This window comes from Leopardus geoffroyi, chromosome B4 (assembly GCF_018350155.1).
Source record: "Leopardus geoffroyi isolate Oge1 chromosome B4, O.geoffroyi_Oge1_pat1.0, whole genome shotgun sequence".
NCBI classification, from domain to species: domain Eukaryota; kingdom Metazoa; phylum Chordata; class Mammalia; order Carnivora; family Felidae; genus Leopardus; species Leopardus geoffroyi.
The window spans coordinates 132,816,410-132,834,762 of NC_059341.1; the positions used below are offsets into that span (position 1 = coordinate 132,816,410).

General features: G+C 45.7%; 1 protein-coding gene across 4 annotated transcripts in view; it reads right to left on the reverse strand.

Annotated features, from left to right (window-relative positions):
- Positions 1-18,353, reverse strand: part of FAM227A (family with sequence similarity 227 member A) — a 75,291-nt gene that overhangs the window by 21,481 nt on the left and 35,457 nt on the right. For all 4 annotated transcript variants that reach the window (XR_006708808.1, XM_045463754.1, XM_045463756.1 and 1 more), the window contains 3 exons: positions 16,050-16,137; positions 9,384-9,478; positions 1,422-1,579 (listed from right to left, as the gene is read on the reverse strand). Coding sequence is in view for 3 of the 4 variants with exons in the window: in XM_045463754.1 (XP_045319710.1) it covers positions 1,422-1,579; positions 9,384-9,478; positions 16,050-16,137 (341 nt within the window). In the remaining variant the exon portion in view is untranslated. The remainder of the gene's footprint in view (positions 1-1,421; positions 1,580-9,383; positions 9,479-16,049; positions 16,138-18,353) is intronic.

The following is an 18,353-nucleotide window of genomic DNA, read 5'->3' on the forward strand; positions in this document are numbered from 1 at the left end:
TGGCCAAGAGGAAGGGATTCCAACTTTCCTTTCCTTTCCGTCCCAAGGGCTCATCCTCTATATCATGTGTGTACGTTGAAAAATCCTCTGTGCCTCCCCCACCTCTGTGCCTCCCCCTCCCTCTCTACCCCTTCTGGATCCATCAGCATCTCACAAGTTTGGGATCTCAAGTCAAGATAAGTCATTGTCTACGTCTCCATTTTCTCCTCTGTAAAATAGGGATAATCATTCCTGCCTTAGATGATGTTAATAATAATTACGATAGTTATTACCTATTTAGAGCCAGCCATCTGCCACATAATCCTGGTCACAACTCTATTGGTTTGGTATGATTATCCCTATTTGAGGAAGGAGCTGATCAAGACATTGAGCTCAGAGGTTAAACTGTGCACACGAGACCTTAAGGCCGGTGGCTTGCTGAGTTGGGACTCAAATCTGGGGCTATGTGTCCCCAGCCCAGGCTCCTTCCGCTGCATTCCACTGTCTACTGAGCAAAGAGGTGATACGTGGGAAAGTGCTTTATGAATAATAAAGTGCTATGAAATGTGAGCTATTATTCTCTGCCTATAGGCATATAAATACATTTGGGGATATGAGCTCTACCGGGCAAGTGCTGTCCAGTCCATTCTGGCAGCTCTTCCTGCTGGGAAACGGTGTATTGACAGGTAACATTCAAGCATTTGTTACCTGCCAGGCACTATGGTAAGCCTTTATGGCTGTTGTGCTTGTATTCTGCACAACAGCCCTAGAAGGCAGGTGTTGTTATCCTATTTTATAGATGGAAAACAACAACAACAACAAACGAGGCTAAGAGAGAAGCTGAGACTTGTCTAAGGTCACTCAGCTGGTCAACAGTTGGGTTGTTATCTTGAGTCCAGGTTTCCCGGATTCCCTGTTCTGACCCCCTATGGCAAACTGCTTGCTAGGACTCAGGACACCAACATGTCACATCTGTTTTCTTAAGATCTGAGCCAGTTCCCCAATCTTTAAGATAAATGCCAACAGGGCCAGGGATTCGCCGATGAGCCTGGAGGAGGGGTGTGTGTGTGAGGAGGAGGTTAGAACAAACCCATACCTGGACCCAAAATCCTGATCGATACACACTCTAGGGTCAGTGAGCCTCTGGGAAGCATTACTGAGCCGCAAAATATGTTTGAACACCTAGTTAGCATTCACCCTGGTAGACAGGAAGAGATTTTGCACACAGGGAAATTTAACTTGCCCAGGATCCTACACAGCTAGCTCATGAGGCAGATTTGGAACTAAAACGACCCTTAGGCTCCTATCAATGGCTACCCTTGACGGGCACCTACTATGCGCCAAGCACTGTGCTCAGGGCTGGGTACCTCTCCACACCCTTGCTTCTGGGAGAAGCAGGGGCCTGGCGTAACGTGAGCCCTGCCCACTGGAGGAAAGGATATGGGATGCTCTTGGTTTTTTCCCTTCTGACTATCAACACGTCTTTGCCGTGCTGCTGCAGACTGGCGTGGTTCTGGAGGAAGTGCACAATCAGAGGGCTCTTCCCGTAAATGTTGAAGAAGTTCAAAGTCAGCTCGGGGCTTTTGCAGGCTGGGTAAGACTGAATAGGAAAGAGAGAGGGAAAAATAAGGTATTGTCATTTTTACAGCCTGTATTAAGAAATGTAAAGGTACTCATCATATTCTTTGTCCAGTAACTCCAGTTTTTGGATGCCATCCTAAAGAAATTACACCAATTAAAGAAAAAAACATTTAAGTACTAAATCAGATAGATATTTACAATGGCAAAAGATCAGAATAAACTGAGTGTTCAAGAAGATGTTGGTATCTCTACCCCAAGAAATAGTTATGCCACTATTAAAATGTTTATGAAGAGTCAATACTAAGGAACTGTTTCATATCTGATTGTACATTAAAAAATCAAGATGCACCGGGGCACCTGGGTGGCTTTGTTGGTTAAGCGTCTGACGTCAGCTCAGGTTATGATCTCACGGTTCATGAGTTTGAGCCCCACGTCGGGCTCTGTGCTGACAGCTCAGAGCCTGGAGCCTGCTTCGGATTCTGTGCCTCCCTCTCTCTCTGCTCTTTCCCCTCTGTGCTCTGTCTCTCTCTCAAAAAATAAATAAACATTAAAAAAATTAAAAAAAAAAAAAACAACCCAAGATGCAGGGTACCTGGGTGGCTCAGTCAGCTGAGCATCTGACTCTTGATTTAGGCTCGGGTCATGATCTCAGGGTCGTGGGATTGAGCCCCGTGTCAGGCTCCACACTCAGTGCGGAGATTCTCTGCCCCTCTACTCTGCTTACGTGCTCTCTGTCTCTAAAATAAAATTTTTAAAAATCAAGAGGCAAAATTGGGTAGATGGTATTATGTATTTTCTTTTTTTTTTTTTTAAATGTCTGTTTATTTATTTTAAAGAGTGCAAGTTGGGGAGAGGGGCAGAGGGAGAGAGAGAGACTCTCCAGCAGGTTCCATGCTCAGCACAGAGCCCGACACAGGACTTGAGCCCATGATGGTGGGATCATGATCTGAGCTGAAATCAAGAGTTGGACACTTAACCAACTGAGCCACTCAGGTGCCCCTGTATCTTTTCTATGAAATAAATCAGTTAAAAAAAAAAAAGACAGGAGACTGGAAGCATAGTTACCAAAATGTTAACGATTCATTCGGCAAATATTTATTGGGTCCCTACCACACGTATACACTGTTTTAGGTGCTGGGGATTCAGCCGAGAAGACAAATTCTAATGGAGCTTGCATTACAGTTGAGACAAAGACAATCAACAAACCAACAAATGAAAGAATAACATGACATTATGGAATAATAAGTGCTTCAGATAAGGATCAAGCAGGCGGGGCGCTTGGCATGTGACTCTTGACCCTGGATCTCAGGGTTGTGGGTTCGAGGCCACACTGAGTATAGAGATTACTTAAAATCTTAAAAAAAAAAAAAAAAAAAGAAAAGAAAAAGAAAAAAAAAAGAAGTGGGACAAAGGGTGGAGGGTGGTGGGAAGGGAGATGGGGGAGGAGAGGGATCTTTTCCATGAAGTGGTCTGTGGGCGGGGGGGGGGGGGGTGCTGTGAAAAGGTAAGGAACCACAATCTTTTGTAAGTGTGATAGAAGCCACCAGAAGGTTTGAGCTGGGGCTCAACGTAATCGGAGTAATTTTTCTGCAGATCCCTAGGAGTGCAATGTAGAGAAACTCCTGCAGTGGGTGAGAAGGGATGTGAGGAGTGGTTAAGAGGTCTCTGCAGTGGTTGGGGGGTGTTGGGTTAAAGAAGCAATACCTTTTATTTAAAGAAGGAGTTATAATTTAACTAAAAAACTCTGCCTCCTGCATAAGGGCTGTGACAACGCCTGAGTGCACTCTTCTCTAATCCTTTTTGGATTTGAATTGCTTCCTGAGATGTTTCTTCTGTCTATAACAGTCACTGAACCTCGTCCTTCGACATCTTGGGCCAGAAAACTGATGGTGGTGGGAGCTGTCCCGTGCATAGTAGGAAGCTGGGCGGCATCCCTGGTTTCTAGATGCCAGTAGGATGCCATCTCCTCCTTTACTCCCAGCTGTGACAACTGGAAATGTCTCCAGGCAGGGGCCAAGTCTCCCAGGGGGCAATCTTGCCCCTCCCCAGCTCCTATGGAGAATCACTGTTCAACAGCAAGATCCCACTGGGATCACAGAAACTTGGGGCTAGTAAGGAAGCTGCACATCACTTAGCCCAAGACTCCTACAGCCTACGAAGGGGCAAGTCTGCAAATCTGACTTAAAGTGAGTGTATTCACTTTAAGGACATTCTTTTATTCTGAGATTCCCTTTTCCGCTTTTTTGTATTAATAACCTTCCTTCTATGAAATGATGGTGATGGCAGATAAGCGGTCATTTTGCTTTAGTGAACTTATCTGGTGAAAAACAAATTGTTTCCCACAGTCTAGAAGATTCCAAAGTGGACCCAGAGTCCACTAATCTCGTTCCCCATTTATCCTAAACTTGTTCTTTTGTCTGCCCAGAATCCACCCTCCTTTCCTGACAGCCCCCGATTCTTGCACTGGAGGGAGTTCACCTGCCCTCCACTGCCTTCAGGCTTGTGGGGACTTTAAGCCAAAAGTCTTGCTCCCCCAGGGCGCCTGGGTGGCTCCGTGGGTGAAGCATCTGACCGGCTCAGGTCATGATTGCTCAGTGCATGAGTTCGAGCCCCATTTTGGGCTCTGTGCTGACAGTGCAGAGCCTGGAGCCTGCTTCAAATTCTGTGTCTCCCTTTCTCTCTACCCCTCCCCTGCTTGCTCTCTCTCTCTCTCTGTCTCTCAAAAATAAATAAACAATAAATAAACATTAAAAAATTGTTTTCAAAAATTATTTTAAAAAATTCTTGCTCCCCTGTGAAGGCCACTAGCAGGGCCATCAGGGGGGGTCTTCAGAGGTTTCACAGCTTCTTCCGGAGCCTGCCTCTCACCCACCCAGCTAGAACCAGGGCACGTGCAATAAGCTTGGTCAGTCAAAATTCCCGCTCCTGGGATTTTGAGTCTTGACTGGGGTAAACTGTAGACTGGAAACACATGGGGGCTCACCCATTCCAGACATGTTACCTTGAAGAGATGGTTCAAGGGTTGGAAGGGCCATGATTCTTCTCCCGGTCCCTGGACTCACTTCAGACTTTCTAGCTACTCGATGTTCTTCTAGTCTTTGCTCACGGTGGCCAAGGCCGGATTTTGGCACTTATAAGCAAAGAATTCCAACGAATATACCTCCTTTTGATAATATTAGCAACAGGGAATGGTCCATTTTTGCTTCCCTAACTCTGGAAACAAGGAACATATTACCCTCAGAAGCATCCAGTTCCACGGTTGGTAAGGACCTGATTTCTCCTCGCAGGGAGGAGGCAGGGGAGGGGCCTTGGGTACCGAGACCTGGGGATGGGAGTGGGAAGGGCTGGTCCTAGCCACAGCACCGGGCAAAGGCGGGCCAGTGTGCAAGAGGAGAGAGGTTCCGAGACGTCAGATCCAAGGGGCAGGGAGAAAGCAGAGTAGGGGCTAGGATGAAGGGTCGGCATCAGAGACCTGGCAAGAGGAATGAGTTTCAAGAGGTCTGAGAGTCAGAGCTGGAACAAGCCCTGCGGACGGTCTGCCGCAGAGCCAGGGGGTAAAGCTGGTTTAAAATGACAACTTGGACCCTGAGGAAGTTCTTTCTTACCCGAGATAAAAATCTGACTCTCTGTAATTCTAACCGATCTTCCTCCAGAACCACGTGTTATGGAATAGTCCTTAAAATATCTGAGGAGAGCCTTTGATCTTCTCTCATTGTTGCCTTCTCCAACCTAAACATCCTTAGTGTTTTCGATGACTCATGGACAGGGGCGCCTGGGTGGCTCAGTTGGTTAAGCGTCTGACTTTGGCTTGGGTCACGATCTCACGGTTTCTGAGTTCAAGCCCCGCATCAGGCTCGCTGCTGTCAGCACAGAGCCTGCTTGGGATCCTCTGTCCCCCTCTCTCTGCTCCTCCCCCACTTGCACTCGTGCCTCTTTCTCTCTCTCTCAAAAAGAAAAGAGAGGAAAGTGGAGGGTGGGTCCAACTGGTGGGGCAACTAAAAGGTTTCTAAGAGCAACTCACTGTTCTTGGCCCCACTGTGATGAGGTCTCCCTTATTCTCACCTCTTTAAACTTAGTGATACCTTCTGTCTGCACGACACATACACAAGCCTGTGTGGGCGATTTTTCGAAAATGAAGGGAAGAGGGGGGTTGCATATTTGGGCCCATGTGGTAGGTGCACAGCACATGCAGGACAGAAGAGGGGCTGGGTGCCAGTAAGCCCCCCAAGTTCACAGACATTTGGGGAGAGGACTGGGCTTCAAACAAATCCTGTAACAAATGCTTGAGCCGATCTTTGGCTAAATTCAAAGGAGCAGAGTGACCCCTGGTGACATTCGGTTATGTGAGTAACGTTTTTGTATTGCAAATAGGTGATAACATAAAAATATTGGGGAAGAATTGGGAGAATATCTCATATAATCGTAGAGTGATAAAGATCTTTCTTAATAAGAAATGAAATCAAGAAACCATAAAACAGAAGACCAATAAATATGGCTCTTAAAAAATTATAAGTTTCTCCCCCCAAATTACATTTTCTCACACAAAATACCATCATTAAAGTAAAAAGATTAAATAGTAAACATTTTTGCCAAACATATGACAAAGAATTGAACTTCTACAAACGAATTATAAGCAAAAGACTAAGAACCTCAAAAGTTGTCCTATTTCTACTAAGAATAGAAAAAACAAAAACGGGGCAGCTGGGTAGCTCAGTCAGTTAAGCACATGACTTTGGCTCAGGTCATGATCTCACAGTTCATGGGTTTGAGCCCCACGTCGGGCTCTGTGCTGACAGCTCAGAGCCTGGAGCCTGCTTTGGATTCTGTGTCCCCCTTGCTCTCTGCCCCTCCCCTGCTCACACACTCTCTCTCTCTCTCTTTCTCTCTCTCAAAAGTGAATACATGTTAAAAAAAAAATTGGGGGCATCTGGGTGGCTCAGTCAGTTAAGCGTCCAACTCCTGGTTTCAGCTCAGGTCATGGTCTCGCGTTTTGTGGGTTCGAGCTCTGCATTGGGTTCTATGCTGACAGTGCAGAGCCTGCTTGGGATTCCCTCTCTCTCCCTCTCTCTCTGTCCCTCCCCTGCTTGCTCTCTCTGTCTCTCTTGAAATGAATAAATAAACTTAAAAAAAATTTTTAAACGTTAAAAAAAAATTTTTTTTTAAAGAAGTTAGACACAGAGACCCAACAATGCCACTCCTGGGTATATACCCGAGAGAATAGAAAAAATATGCACACACAAAAACTTGTATGTGAATGTTCATAGAAGCAGTGTTATTCATAGCAGCCAAACGATGGAAACAACTCAAATGTCCATCTGCCAGTAGATGGATAAACACAGTGTGGTCTATTCACACATGGCATGTTATTCAGCCACAAAAAGAAATTAAGTACTGATACACGGTACCGCATGGATAAAGTTTGAAAACATTATGCTAAGTGACAGAAATCAGTGATAGAAGGCCACCAATTGTATGATTCCATTTATACGAAATGTCCAGAACAGAAAAGTAGATTGGTGGCTGAAGAGACTGGGGGGACAGGGGACCGGGGAGGGACTGCTAATGAGTATGCAGCTTTTTTTTGGGGTGATAAAAGTGTTCTGGAATCAGATAGTGGTCATGATCACACAACTAAACTAAAGCCCACTAAATTGTACATGACAATGCTGAACTGTACGGTATATAAATTGTATCCTTTTGAAAATCTTGGTTCGGGGCGCCTGGGTGGCTCAGTCGGTTAAACGTCCGACCTCGGCTCAGGTCATGATCTCACGGTCCATGAGTTCGAGCCCCGCGTCGGGCTCTGTGCTGACAGCTCAGAGCCCGGAGCCTGTTTCAGATTCTGTGTCTCCCTCTCTCTCTGACCCTCCCCTGTTCATGCTCTGTCTCTCTCTGTCTCAAAAATAAATAAACGTTAAAAAAAAAAAAATTAAAAAAAGAAAATCTTGGTTCTACCACCTACTAGCCATTTGGCATGAAGTGAAATACTTAATATTTCTGAGCCTAAAATGGGGATAATAAGTAAAAACTACTTTTCATAGGGTTGTGTGAAGATAAAATGAGTCACTACATATGACGTGTTTAGAATGATGTTTGGCATACAGTAAGCACTCAATAAATGTTGGCCATTATGTGTTAGGTTGAAAAAGCAAAGTGCAAAATAGTGTATATTCTATTGTGGTTTGTATATATTAAAAAAAAAAAAAAAAAAAAGGGGCGCCTGGGTGGCGCAGTCGGTTAAGCGTCCGACTTCAGCCAGGTCACGATCTCGCGGTCCGTGAGCCGTGAGTTCGAGCCCCACATCGGGCTCTGTGCTGACCGCTCAGAGCCTGGAGCCTTGTTTCCGATTCTGTGTCTCCCTCTCTCTCTGCCCCTCCCCTGTTCATGCTCTGTCTCTCTCTGTCCCAAAAATAAAAAAAAAAAAAAAAAAAAAAAAAAAGGTTTGTATTCCTTGATATCCGCCCGATATTTCTGGAAGGATATATGGGAAAATAGTGTTTGCCTCTGGGTCAGGGGCATAGGGTCTGGCGTGAAAGAGAAATTTACTTTTTATGACGTGCCCTGTAGCGCTGCTGGATTTGACCATGGGCAAAGAACAGGAAGCAGGTTACATCCAAGCTGTGCCTCAAGTGGTAGAATCACACGTTCGCTCCTCGGTCAGGAGTGTCCCGCGGGCCCCCGTGAATAGCGTACTGAGCTAGCTCTCCTTTGGCACTTCCCTTCCCCTTGCCTCTGCCAGGCCGTTGGCTCTCAGCTGCTTCCCCTTCCTGTTAAAATGTACCACCATCCACTCCACCCGCTTGGCCTCCCCTCCCCACCAAGCTGGCTCACAGAGTAGGACACGACTGTTCGTCACCCACCGCCAGCCCTGTCAGCAGGAAGGGCCATCACCCCTGCTGGACTTTATTTTCCCCGTTTTATGGAAGGAGGTCAGAAAAGTTGAGTCAGCGGCTCAAGTGACACAGCTGAAAAGATTCAGCACCAAGATCTGAACCCATGTCCGTCTGTCAATTTTCCATCACGCCCTGCCCTACTTCTCAGAACGTCACCGCTAAATGCTGAGGGGGAACAGGCAGTGGTAAAGTATGGAGAAATGAAGAAGGCTCAAGGACTGAAGGCTGAAGGTGCCATTGACGTGAACTACCGTCCGCAGAGGTTTGTGGGGAAGAGCTAGGGGCGGGGAGGAGAAGAGGAGAGAAAACACATTAATCCAGGGACTTTCGAGTTCGGGGGACTTTGCTCGTGGCAAAGCTCAGTGATTAACAGCTCAGGCTCACAGTCTGACAGATCCGTGTACAACTCTTGGCTTTAACACTCATCGGCTTTGTGAATTTAGACAATGCTCTGAGCATCACTTTCCTCACTGATAAACTGAAGAAGACTAGGAAGAGTTATCTCAGAGGACTGTGACAGTAAAATAAAATAGACTGTGTGTACAGGTTTAGTTTAATGTCCGACATGTAGTAAATGTCCATTACGTGTTAAATATCACTACCTCAGGTGAACCTCATAAGAACGCCATGACCTAGGACTTACTGTCCCATTTTCTAGAGTAGGGCAATGAGGCTCAGTGCTCTCTTCCCATTACACCAAGGCTCCTGAATTTCAAGCAGGTAATTTAACCCCCTGGAGAAACCCAGATAAAATGCCCAGTCAATGGGTGCCTGCCTCCACCAGGAATATAGTGGGTGACTAAATCACCCACGTCTGTTAGAAATACCCCCATTCTGACCCTGACATCTTCACAGGGCTGGCTTTTCTCCCCAGATCTCCTAGTCCCTCTGAAATCATCTCTACTATTAAATTTCCAATCATGTGCTCACCTGCTTGGGAAGCATATTCTCATATTCTCTTGCTTCTGATATTCTCTTGACTTGTTTTCCAGCTTTCCTCAAGACCAGAGTCTGCCGGCGATTCTCTGTCAATATAACATTGGCAAAAAGAAAAAAAAAAACAAAACAAAAAACAGAAAAACAAAAAAAGGATCATTGGAGCTTGCCAGCTGTGATAAGAAAGCATGTATGGCAGATCTCCGCTTCCTAATCGCATGAATTACCTGGGTGTATTCAGGTCATTGGGAAATAGTTCAGGTAAGTTCATACAATCTCACTTGTACTTTAGCCAGATATATACCTGCGGCCACACATTTGTCCCTCTACTTATCTGTCCATCCATCCATCCGTCCATCTATCCATCCAACAAACATCCACTGAGCATTTACTATGTGTTAGGTCCATGCACGGTGCTGGAAATAGACTATCTTCGAGCAACTCACAGCTTAGTGGGAAAAAAAAAGACATGCAAATAACAAGTGTAACACCAACTCAGACGCCATGCACACAGTTCTCTACAAGTTACACCATGGCCAGAGAATAAGGAAGGAGAGGCCTGATGGCTTTCAAAATGCTAAGCAGCGGGGTGCCTAGCTGGCTCAGTCAGTAGAGCATGCAATGTCTTGATCTGGGGGTTGTGAATTCAAGCCCCCCATTGGGTATAGAGCTAACTTTAAACAAACAAACAAACAAACAAACAAACAAACAAATAAAATAAAATGCTAGTAGAATCAGGAAGGGTGTTGAGAATAAAAGACCCAACTCTTGCACAAAATTATGGCTTTACTGTGGGAGAAGGTTGACACAGACCATCTTAAAGATGGGCAGAGACAAACAACAGATCATCGATAAAGGGATAACAGAATGACTGCAGAGTTCTCGACAGTAACAACAGAAAGCAGAAGACAATGGAATCAAATCATCAAAGCGTTTAGGTAGACTTGTGGACCCATAGGAACTATCTTCAAGAACAAAGGTGAAATAGGGGTGCCTGCATGGCTTGGTCAGTTAAACGACTGACTCTTGGTTTGGGCCCAGGTCATGATTTCACGGGTTCGTGAGTTCCAGCATCAGGTTCTACAATGGCGTGGAGCCTGCTTGGGATTCTCTCTCTCTCCCTCTCCTGCCCTCCCACACATGTGCTCTCTCTCTCTCAAAATAAATAAATAAACTAAAAAAAAAAAAAAAAAAAGAACAAGGATGAAATAAAGACATTCATAGAAAAATAAAAACTAAGGGAACTTAGCAAAACGCTTGTGATAAAGGAACTGCTAAAATTCTCTTTCTCATTCTCTCTTTCTCTCTAAATATCTATCTATCTGTCTACCTAATTTTTTTTTTAATTTTTTTTTTCAACGTTTATTTATTTTTGGGGGGACAGAGAGAGACAGAGCATGAACGGGGGAGGGGCAGAGAGAGAGGGAGACACAGAATCGGAAACAGGCTCCAGGCTCTGAGCCATCAGCCCAGAGCCTGACGCGGGGCTCGAACTCACGGACCGCGAGATCCTGACCTGGCTGAAGTCGGACGCTTAACCGACTGCGCCACCCAGGCGCCCCTGTCTACCTAATTTTTTTTGCAGGAAAAATGATCCCAGAAAGATGGTCTGAGCATCAGGAAGCAGGCAGATAAACTGACAGTTTAAGACCAAACAAAAATTACCTGCTATAATAAGTATAATATGTAATTTGTGAGGTTTTAAAATAGAACAGAACTAAAAACTCTAGACAAAATAGCATTTAAGTCTGGACCGAAGAGATTGGAGTTAAATTTGTCCAAGTCCTTGCTTTGCTCGGGAAAGGAAGTGGGTTAAGATATTATTTAACTTTACATAAAGCTAAGTATGCATGAGAAAATTTCAAATGCACACAATAAAGCAAGGTTTCTCAATCTTGGTGTTACAGACATTTTAGCCAGATGATTCCTTGTTGTGGGGGATGTCTTGTGCATCGTAGGATGTTTAGCAGTACCCCTGACCTCTACCCACTAGACGCTAGTGGCAATCTCTCCCCAAGATATTTATGGCCCCAAATGTCTCCAGACATTGCTAAATGTCCCTTGGCTGGGGTGGGGAGTGGTTAGCCCTGTTTGAGATTCACTGCAATAAAGAATAATCTGTAATGAAGAACAGAGACAGAATACATAGCATCCAAACAATCAGAATAAAATGGAGTAAGAAAAAAAGAACCAAAAGAATTCTATCAGGATTCCAGTTCTGGTTAAGATAAAGTAAGCAGTCCCTACTCCATCTCCTACTAAATGCAACTAAAAACCCTGGGCATAACGCATGGGGTAGCTTTCTGAGGAAAAGCAGACGCTGGCAGGTGACTTGGAGAAGGAAACCAGAACTCAAAATAAGAACCATATGGCAGTGAATTTCCTGGATTTATTTTCTTCCTCTTAAATGTCCCAGCTCAAAGGCAACATGAATCCCAGAGCTGAGCATCAGGGGAAGACAGAAAGAGATCTAACAGAAGCTCTCTGTTTGTGGTCATGATCTCCCCCTCCCCCCCCCCCCGAAGAGTGGGGGAAATCCTGGATTCTTTTCTCTCCCACACGTGCATCTCGGCAAGCCCTCTTCCGGAAGCTTGCAAACCTGTATGGTAGTGACAGCAGGAGACGTGGCAGCTGGATAGGTATCTAAAACTCTGAGGGACGGGAGTCCTTCTCTGGACCATGGATTTGTGGTTCAGAAAGTAGGAAGGGAATCTCTGTCACTTTTTTTTCTCCCTCTGTCTTCCCAGTTGGCCATGAAGGCAGACCCAATCACAGGAAGTATGCAGAAGAGTGGAGAGACGGAAGTTCTAACTTTCTAGCAGAAGACCAGACAGGGGTGCCTTTGGAGCCAGTGTGGGAAAGAAGAGAGAGGTCAAGAAAGGAATCCCATAGGGGTACCTGAGTGGCTCATCGGGTAAGCTTAAGCGTCTGACTCTTGATTTTGGCTCAGGTCATGATCTCAGAGTTGGTGAGTTCAAGCCCAAGTCAACTCCATGTTGAGTGTGAGCCTGCTTGGGATTCTCTATCTCCCTCCTTCTGTGCCCCTCCCCTGCTCACTCGTGTGTGTGTGTGTGTGTGTGTGTGTGTGTGTGCGCGCGCGCGCGCACGCTCTCTCTCCCTTCTCAAAATAAACTGAAAAAAAATCTTTTTTAATGTTTATTTGTTTTTGAGAGGGAGGGAGGGAGAGAGAGAGAGAGAGAGAGAGTGGGGAAGGGGCAGAGAGGGAGGGAGACACAGAATCTGAAGCAGGCTCCAGGCTCTGAGCTCAGCACAGAGCCCAAGGTGGGGCTCAAACCCACGATTCATGAGATCATGACCTGAGCCGAAGTCAGACACTTAACCAACTGAGCCACCGAGGCACCCCCAAAATAAACATTAAAAAAGTGGGGGAGCTTGGGGCGCCTGGGTGGCACAGTCGGTTAAGCGTCCGACTTCAGCCAGGTCACGATCTCGCAGTCCGTGAGTTCGAGCTCTGCGTCAGGCTCTGGGCTGATGGCTCAGAGCCTGGAGCCTGTTTCCGATTCTGTGTCTCCCTCTCTCTCTGCCCCTCCCCCGTTCATGCTCTGTCTCTCTCTGTCCCAAAAATAAATAAAAACGTTGAAAAAAAATAAAATAAAAAAATAAAATAAAAAAGTGGGGGAGCTAAAAGAAAAGAACTACCAACCCAGAATAACCAGAAAAAAATATCCTTCAAGAAAGAAGGTGAAATAGAGACATTCTCAGATGAAAGAAAACTAAGGGAATTCATTGCCAGCAGGCCTATTGGAAATGGATTACTGAAGGAAGGGTTTTTTTTTTTTCCCTCAGATAGAAGGAAAATGGTATGAGAAGAAAACTTGGAACTTCAAGAATAATGAAAAACAAGATGGGACGCCTGGCTGGCTCAGTCAGAAGAGCATGTGACTCTTGACCTTGGGGTTGTGAGTTCAAGCCCCACGTTGGGTGTAGAGATTACTTAAAAATAAAATAAAATAAAATAAAATAAAATAAAATAAAATAAAATAAAATAAAATAGAAAAGAATGGAAAAACAATAGAAGTCATAAATATTTGGTTATGTACAGTAAATACGTGTTAAAAATAGTAAATATATAACGTAAATAGTATATAACGGTGGCTGTACACAGTTGACATAGACTGTTTCTCCTCTTACATTCTTCCAAATATGTGGGATGATCACTTTGGAGTATAGCTTGGCAGCTTCTCAAACTGTTAATCATATGACCCAGCAGCTCTACCCCTCTGTTTACATACACCCGAGAGAAATGAAAACATACGGCCACACAAAATCTTCTCTGTGGGTGTCCGTACCGACATTCCTTGTTTTATTTATTTTTTTTAATTTTTTCAATGTCTATTTATTTTTGAGAGAGAGAGAGAGAGAGACAGAGCGTGACAGGACGAGGGGCAGAGAGAGAGGGAGACGCAGAATCCGAAGCAGGCTCCGGGCTCTGAGCTGTCAGCACAGAGCCCGACGCGGGGCTCGAACTCACGGACTGTGACATCATGACCTGAGCTGAAGTTGGATGCTCAACCAGCTGAGCCACCCAGGTGCCCCCCAGCATTCTTTATGATAGCTGCAAAGTGGACAACCCAAACTGAATAAAAATTAAAAGACCATATCCAAAACATTTGTGAAATGCCTCCGTGTGCAGAGGGAAATCTATAGCATTAAATATTCATGTTAGAAAAAAAGGTTTTCATTTTTATTCAGTTCAAAATATTTTCTTAAAAAAAATTTTTTTTTAATGTTTATTTATTTTTGAGCGAAAGAGCAGGGGAGGGGCAGAGAGAGAGGGACACAGAATCTGACGCAGGTTCCAGGCTCTGAGCTGTCAGCATAGAGCCTGATGCGGGGCTTGAACCCACGGACCACAAGATCATGATTTGAGCTAAAGTCGGATGCTTAACCGACTGAGCCACCCAGGCACCCCCAAAATATTTTCTAATTCCCTTTAGTACTTCCTCTTTGACTCACAGGTCTTCATGAATTTGAATGTGCAGTTGACCCTTGAACAATGTGGGTTGGAACTGTACAAGTCCACTTATATGCAGATCTTTCACAGGACAGTATATATATACTTTAAATATATATATTTTCTCCACCTTATGGTTTTCGTAATAGCATTGTCTTTTCTCTAGCCTACTTTATTATAAGAATACAGTATATGATACGTATAACATGCAAAACATGTGTTAATCAACTGTTTACGTTGTTGGTGAGACGTTAAGTTAACAGTAGGCTATTAGCAGTTACGTTTTGGGGGGAGTCAAAAGTTATACATGGGTTTTCGACTGTGTGGCAAGATCATCGTCCCTAACCCCTGTGTCATTCAAGGGTCAACTGCATGCTTATATTGAGGACTTGCAAAGTCTCCTACAAATATATTTTTTAAAATTGTTTAGTGTTTCTTTATTTTGAGAGAGAGACAGAGCACGCACAGAGAAGGGGCAGAGTGAGATGCAGACACAGAAACCGAAGCAGGCTCCAGGCTCCAAGCTGTCAGCACAGAGCCCAACGTGGGGCTTGAACTCATGAACCAAGAGATCATGACCTGAGACGCTTAACCCACTGAGCCACCCGGGCGCCCCTCTCCTACACATATTGACCTCTGTTTGGAACCTGGCTGTACCTCTCAATGAGTGGTTCCCAAGTTGTTCTTTTTTTTTTTTTTTTTTTTTTTTTTTTAATAACAGCTCGATTGAGATATAATTCACATACTAACACCTCTGAGCTTCCATTTCTCCGTAAAGAAAAAGGATTGCTTAATTTTTTGGAATAATGATCGCATGCGTGTAATTGCCTGCAATGATACTTAAGAGTTCCTGTTCTGTGTTTTCTTAGGTTCTGTATTTGTCTATTTGGCATCCAGTAATTACAGGGCAAAACTGATGGCCAGTGCTGTTCACGTCTCCCCTGTGACCCAGAGGCCATGCTCTGAACCACCGACTTCTCCAACTCCCCCACACCAAGGCAGTATTTCCCCCGCTCCTAAATCACCCCAAGGCCCAGTGCCAGACAACCAGAGACAGTGCCTACGTCCCAGAGCCCACCAGGAACTCAAAGTAGATAATCCCAACCTGTTTACCTTTCATGCCTTGTCTTTCCCAGAGAAATCCCAGTAAAGGTGGTGGCCTAAGCCTTCCCCTTGCTCCATTCCGCCCCTTGGCCGACACCGGTGATCCCTCCCATGACCCTGTGCGTCTGGGTCTCTGTTCCCAGGACAACTGTGAGTAGCAAACTTTTCTTTCAGTGGCATTGGCCTCTCTGTGTGGTCACTCAGTCTCCTTCAGAAATTAACACCTGGACACAAATCAATTCTTACCTCAACAAATGTTGAGTTTCGCGGCGGGGGAAGTGGATGGGAGCAGCAATCGTGTCTTAGGTATTTTTCTTCCTTTGCAAACAACCTTTCTTCCCCACAAGTATTAGCGTTGTGCTGAATTCCTCATCATAAGAGTGGAACTTAATCAGTGTTTGTTGAACTGAGGAGATAATTATGTTCTCTCCTAAGATATCACTTGGTGTCAAGACCCAGGCTAGAACCACGAGTGTAGACCAGAGTGGTACATTATATCTGAACAAACCCAGGAAGCCAGGGCTTGTGAGATCATAACTAAGTCAAACACCTACATTTCCCTTTTAAGATAGTTCCTGTACCTTTTGTGGCATTCTGTGTTTGTGAGCCATCCCGTGATTTCTTCTTAGCCACAGGACCTTTCTCCGTGGTTGAATTTATACAGGAAGACTCCAGGAGAGAAAAAAAAAAAAAAAAAAAAAAAGAAGATGAAATTGAGTAAAATTGGTTGGGAGAGGAATACTAACAGTCAACATGCAATTTCCCAGACATTTCTCCTCGTTCTTAGCGATGCATCACGTGGAGGGAGACCACTCAGCAGAGCCTGGGCACCCAGCCCTCTAACCAGGGCGCGTGGCCAAGAGGTGGCTGCAAATGCAGGTGCTGGGGGCTGAGCAGTCCCAGCCCTGTCCCTCAGCAGGGACAGTCCAGCGGGATGCCAGTCCCAGCCCTGCCCCTCAGCAGCCGCTAAGCTTGGACAAGTCTCTGGACGTCTCAGTTGCCTTCGTTTCCTATTCGGTTCTTAGGAGGATTAAGTCAGCTAATGCGTGCAAAGCAAAGCGCATGTGTGGCTGCTTATGGGAAGTGGACCGAGAGCATTGTGGCCATTGTTCACGCAATCACTTACCACACTCCCTCGGGGGACATTTCACTGAGCAACTACTACTGCGTCTATTACTAGGCAGACCCTGAGACCTAGCCCCTTGCCCAGAGGAGCTCCCAGTCCAGCAGGGGAGAGAATAGTAAATAGATAATTACGCAAAGGGGTGGGCAGATTCACAGATTTCTTAGAGAAGTAACGTAAGTTAGGGTTAGGTTTGTAGATCAGTGACTCAAAATAACAGTGGCTCAAACTAGGTAGAAATTTCCCTCCCACGTGACAGTCTGAAGGTATGCAATCCAGGGTTTATATGGTATTTCTGCGGTGGTAAGTCCTTAGGGACTCTGACTTCTTCCAGAGTCCCTTCTTCATGGTTCCACCTTTCCTAAGATAGGACCCTTGTTCTTAGGGTCCAAGATGGCAGCAAGAGCTCCAGCCATCACATTCACATTCCAAGCAGCAGAATGGAGAAAAGGAAACAAAGGATTCATTCGCATGAGCTGTGTTTTAAGGAAGATTCCTAAAAACTGCCACGCGGCATACCCACTTCTATTTCCTTAACTGGATCTGAGTCACATGGGCTACATGTGAAATCTAGGGGGGGCTAGGAAACATCTTTATTCTGCCCATGTATGTGCACAGCTACACATCCAAGGTTCTTTTTCTTTTTTTTTTTTTTTAATTTTTTTTAACATTTATTTATTTTTGAGACAGAGAGAGACAGAACATGAATGAGGGAGGGTCAGAGAGAGGGAGACACAGAATCTGAAACAGGCTCCAGGCTCCGAGCCGTCAGCACAGAGCCCGACGCGGGGCTTGAACTCACTGACCGTGAGATCATGACCTGAGCCGAAGTTGGCCGCCCAACCGACTGAGCCACCCAGGCGCCCCCCAAGGTTCTTTTTCTACAGGGGAGGTGAATGACAGATAGTGGGGACCAATGACTAGTCTGCCACAGGCTGAACGAGCAGACTATATGCGGGAAGCCAGAGTGGGGAATGCTTGATCCTGCCTGGGGGAGAGCTGGAGGGCTTCCAAGGAGAGAAGATGCTTTTGTTCTGTCTTTAAGGATGAGTAGGAGTTTGGCAACGTTAAACAGATGGCCCACCAAGAGGCAGACGAGCAGTCCACCAGCCTCAACAACCACTTTGCTTTATATAAATACAAGATTTGAATGGGAGGAATGCTGAGATGGCTTCCCATGTCCCATGCAGCTGGCTGTCCGACAGCCACTGGGTTTTATAGGGTCGAAGTGGTTCCTGGGGTGTGTGAGACAGAAAACACTCCCGGGCTCGATGAAGCATCACGTGCCTTGTTAACAGGCCTCAGGGAGATCATGTTATACACGCGAGGAGATTGTCCTGGGTTTGACTATTGTTGGAAGGGCGGTGGGGCGATGCGAAAAGAGCTCGGATGCCAGCTGAGGTCAGCTGTGTGGCCCGGGGGAAGCTGTTCACCTCTGTGAGTCTACTGCTTCCCCTGTCAAATAAAGGTAATATGACATCCTTGCAAGGATATCGTAAGGGCCTAGAGAGGACACTTCCCCATGCACTCTGTCAGGTTGTGACCAGCAACCATGCCCAAGCTATGAGGCAAGGCGACTATCATGCAGGTGGGGCGTAGGCTAAGATTGCCCTGGGGCTCCCTCCCCAGCACGGCCCAGAGGAGACGGAACCGTTCTGTCCCACGTGGTCACGCTGCTACTCAGACGGCACGCGCTGAGGGCTCAGCTGTGATGGGACAGGGCAGCCCGGGAGCCTATTTTTGAGCCAAGGTGAGATTCGAT